Source organism: Orycteropus afer, unplaced genomic scaffold (genome assembly GCF_000298275.1).
Source record: "Orycteropus afer afer isolate SDZICR_OR568_19922 unplaced genomic scaffold, OryAfe1.0 scaffold00310, whole genome shotgun sequence".
NCBI lineage: Eukaryota > Metazoa > Chordata > Mammalia > Tubulidentata > Orycteropodidae > Orycteropus > Orycteropus afer.
In genome coordinates this window covers 1,787,213-1,792,062 of record NW_006921897.1, presented here as the reverse complement: position 1 = coordinate 1,792,062, position 4,850 = coordinate 1,787,213, and the positions used below count along the sequence as shown (strand labels likewise).

The window sequence follows — 4,850 nt, the reverse complement described above, 5'->3', positions numbered from 1 at the left end:
GCTGGTGGGTTCAAACCACCAACTTTCTGGTTAGCAGCTGAGTGCTTAACCACTCTGCCACCAGGGTTCTTTGTTGAAGCCAGTGTATGTGTTTTATTCATCTCTGTATCCTCTACAGCAGGGGCTCTAACTTGAATGCACATCAGAATCTTCTGGAGGGCTCATCAAAACACAGAAGTCTACATCCTAATCCCATCATTTCTGATTCAGAAGGTATAGAGGGAAGCTGGAGAATTTGCCTTCCAAACAAGTATCCAGGTGATGCTGTGGTGTTTCAGGGACTTCACCTAGACCACCATGTCTCTACAGTGACTATCAGAGTGTCTTGCATATGTAAGTCATAAAAGTCTTTTAGAAATGTTTTAACTTTGTTTTTACTTAAAAAAAAAAAAGAGACTAGACAGTTTTCCAAATTAACACTGGTAGATAAAAACATACACAGCCACAAATCTTATCTTTGTATGACCATTAAACGTACCTGTGTTTGCTTCTGTCTGAACCGGCACGGTGGCTTCACCAAACTCCACCATAGCACCAGTGTGTTCAGATTCAGTCTCCTCTGAACTTATAAAACATCCCTGTTGCTTTCTGAAATAGCAAATGTGTAAAAATAAGGGACCTTTAGTTTAGAACAGTTTCAGAGGAATAAGAAATTTAAAATTGTATTTCTTCCACCAATACTATGTGTTACAAACGTGCACTGAGAATCCATTCAAACAGAGCTGATACACTCCCCCCTCACACACACACTCCATAATATGGAAAACTGTAAGCCCTAGGATCCAAGCCAAGGCAGAAAGAAGAGATCAAAATGGATGTCAGAAGAGACCCTGAAAATTTACCTAGAACATAGAGTAGCTAAAGCGGAAGGAAGAAACGATGAAGTAAAAAAGCTCAATGGATTTCAAAGGACAGCTCAAGAAGACCAAGAAAGGTATTATACTGAAATGTGCAAAGACCCAGAGTTAGAAAACCAAAAGGGAAGAGCTCAGCATTTCTCAACTTGAAATAACTGAAGAGAAAATTCAAGACTTGAGTTGCAATATTGAAGGATTCTATGGGTAAAATATTGAATGACGCAACAAGCATCAAAAGAAGACGGAAGGAATACAGAGTAACTGTACAAAAAAGAACTGCTTGACATTCAACCATTTGAGGAGGTAGCATACGATCAAGAACCAATGGTATTGAAGGAAGAAGTCCAAGCTGCACTGAAAGAATTGATGAAAAGTCTCAGTGAATTGACAGAATACTGACTGAAAGGCAATGGATGCAACACTGGAAGCATTCATTGGTCTATGCCAAGAAATTTGGAAGACAGCTACCTCTGGCCAACTGACTTGAAATATCCATATTTGTGCCTATTCCAAAGAAAGATATTCCGAAGAAACACAACATAATGCAGAAATTATCAAACAATATCATTAATATCACACAAAAGTAAAATTTTGCTTAAGATAATTCAAAATACTCGCAGTAATATAGTGATAGGGAATTGCCAAAAGTTCAAGCGGGATTCATAAGAGGTCATGGAACAAGGGATATCGTTACTGAGGTCAGATGGATCTTGGCTGAAAGCAGAGGATACCAGAAAGATGTTTACCTGTGTTTTATTGAATATTCAAAGGCATTCAACTGTGCGGCTCATAACAAATTATGGACAGCATTGCAAAGAATGGGAATTCGAGAACACTTAATTGTGCTCATGCACAACCTCTACCTAGAGCAAGAGGCAGCCATTTGAACAGAACAAGGACATACTACATGATTTAAAAATCAGGAAGGGTGTGTGTCAGTGTATATCCTTTCAACACTTATTCAATCTGTCTGATGAGTGAATAATCCAAGGCTGTTGTTGTTGTTGTTGTTGTTTTGTGCCGTCGAGTCGGACCTGACTCATAGCGACCCCTCCTTGGGTTTCCGAGGCAGTATCACTACGGAAGTAGATTGCCCCATCTTCCTTCCGAGGAGTGGCTGATGGGTTTGAACCACCAGCATTCTGGTTAGAAGTCAAGTGCCTTAGGTACCACGCTACCACAGCTCCTGTAATAATCCAAGGAGCTAGACTATATGAATAAGAACATGGCATCAGGATTGGAGGAAGACTCATTAACAACGTGCAATATGCAGATGATGTAACCTTGCTTGCTGAAAGTGGAGATGACTTGAAGCATTTATGGACGAAGATCAAAGACTACAGCCTTCAGTATGGATTACAGCTCAACATAAAGGAAACAAAAATCCTCACAACTGGACCAATAAGCAACATCATGATAAAAGGAGAAAAGATTGATGTTGTCAAGGATTTCATTTCACTTGGATCCACAAACAATGCCCACGGGAGCAGCAGCTAAGAAATCAAATGATGTACTGCATTGGGCAAATATGCTGCACAAAGAGTCTTTAAAGCAAAGACATCCCTTTGAAAACTAAGTTGTACCTGATCCAATACATGATATTTTCAACTGTCTCACATGCATTTGAAGGCTGAAAAATTAATAAGGGAGACCAAATAAGAATTGATGCATCTGATTTATGGTGTTGGCTAAGAATACCGAATATACCATGGATTGCCTAATGAATGAATTCTGTCTTGGAAAAAGTACAGCCAGAACCCTCCTTGGATGTGAGGATGGTGAGACTTTGTCCCATGTACTTAGGACACATTATGAGGAGAGACTGGTCCCTGGAGAAGGACATCATGCTTGATAAAGTAGAGGGTCAGTGAAAAAGAAGAAGATCCTCAATGAGGTGGATTGACACCGTGGCTGCAACAGTAGGCTCAAACATAGCAATGCAATGTCCGATTGCCAAAGGACCAGGCAGTGTTTCATTCTTTTATACTTAGGATTGCTATGAGTCAGATCCAACTCAATGGCACCTAACAACAACAACGTTATTATTAAGTCAATTAATGCATGAAACCTAAAGACTTTACTCATATATGATTTAAAAAAAAATAAAAAGGAGCCCTGGTGACACAGTTATTAAGTGCTGGGCTGCTAATGAAAGGACTGGCAGTTTGCGACTTCCGGTAAGATGGCGGAATAGGCAGACAAGCGACACAGACCCTCTTCAGCAAAGAAAAGAGAAACCAATTGACAGAGATACATAAGATAATCCTGGAACCCTGAGCTTTGAAAGGAAGTATACAGAAGTGGATTAGGCACCAACTAGTTGAAAAGCCTGAACAAAAACAGGACCTAAAAATAGGCTCCATTTGCCAAGGTTGGCAGGTACATACGGGAAGCAGACAATGGGAAAGGAGACAGGTGGTGAGTATATAAATGCTGCCAACTAGTGATTAGAGGAGCACAACACAATATCCTGCTTATGTAGATACAAACAAAACAAAGAAAATGAAAATTGTGGGCAAGTCACTCCAATATACAATCACCAATTAAATACAAACACAAAAACGAAACAATGCCTTGAAAAAAACAAAACATCACAGTCCACACAAAGAAGCAAGATAAAGCAGGAGAAACAAGGGACCAGACCCAAAACACATCCCTGAGGAAGACGCAGCATTGGAACTCCCTGATAAGGAATTCAAAAGAATTATATTTAGGTACCTTCAACAAATTGAGAGACAGATCGAGGAAAACACTCACAAAATTGAGGAAAACACAGAGAAAACCCTAGAACAATTTTGAAAGACAATACCAGAGCAAAATGACAAAATAAATGGAAAATTAGAAATGATACAAAATCTACAGACAGAAATCCAGAAGATTAATACTAAATTTTCAGAAGTATATAATTCATTGAACAGGCAAAGGAGTAGAATTGAATCAATGGAAGACAGAATTAGGGAGATTGAAGGCAAATATCTCAATACTTCTTTGGAAGGGGAACAATCAGAAAAAAGATCAAAACAAAATGAAGAAAGCCTAAGGTTCATGTGGGATCCCATCAAAAGGAATAACCTACCTGCAATTGGAATTCCATAACAGGAAGAGAAAAATAAAAGCACAGAGATAATTATCGAAGATTTGTTGGAAGAGAATTTTCCTGAAATGATGAAAGATCAGAATATATCCATTCAAGAAGTCCAACAAACCCCAAACAGGATAGAACCCAAGAGAAAATCACCAAAACATACCATCATCAAAATCACCAAAACCAAAGACAAAGAAAGTATCATGAGAGCAGCACAGGAAAAACGACAAGGGGCAACCAATAAGCACAGGAAAAAATCTACAAGGGGCAACCAATAAGAATAAGTTCAGATTTCTCAGCAGAAACCATGCAGGCAAGAAGACAATGGGATGGTATGTATAAAACCATGAAAGAGAAAAATTTCCAACCAAGAATTATGTACCCAGCAAAATTGTCCCTCAAATATGATGGTGAAATTAGGACATTTCTAAATAAGCAAAAATTAAGGGAATTTGTTAAAACCAGACCAACCTTACAAGAGATGCTAAAGGGAGTCCTTTGGACAGAGAACCAAGAACAGCAAACAACAACTGACCATTAACACACATGAGGACATAACCCAGAAACCAACTCAGCTGTGAAAGTATCCAAAGTAAATAAGCCTACAAGATTGTAAACAGGGAACCAGAGGCATCAACTGACAAATGAAAACAACAACAAACCAAAAAGAAGGAAAAAACTGTGCAGTTACAGAACTTCTAAATGGTAGGGACATCAAGACAACTCTAAGATAGAATAGACTCAACAGAAATACTCCACGTGGATAACATTTACAATCAGGAGCTCCTCAGTTGCTCATTCCACCACTGAGTTTACAATGACTTATGGGTAGAAAAGCCATACTAAGTAAATTACTACACTGCAAAGATCATATATAGGGTTGGCAGACAATGGTCCTATAAGTTTAT

General features: G+C 38.8%; 1 protein-coding gene across 1 annotated transcript in view; it reads right to left on the bottom strand.

Moving 5' to 3' along the window:
- The window catches only part of MCF2 (MCF.2 cell line derived transforming sequence), a 92,930-nt gene that overhangs the window by 2,897 nt on the left and 85,183 nt on the right, over window positions 1–4,850 (bottom strand). The window contains exon 24 of the mRNA XM_007951728.1: window positions 479–588. Within this exon, the coding sequence (XP_007949919.1) occupies window positions 479–588 (110 nt within the window). The remainder of the gene's footprint in view (window positions 1–478; window positions 589–4,850) is intronic.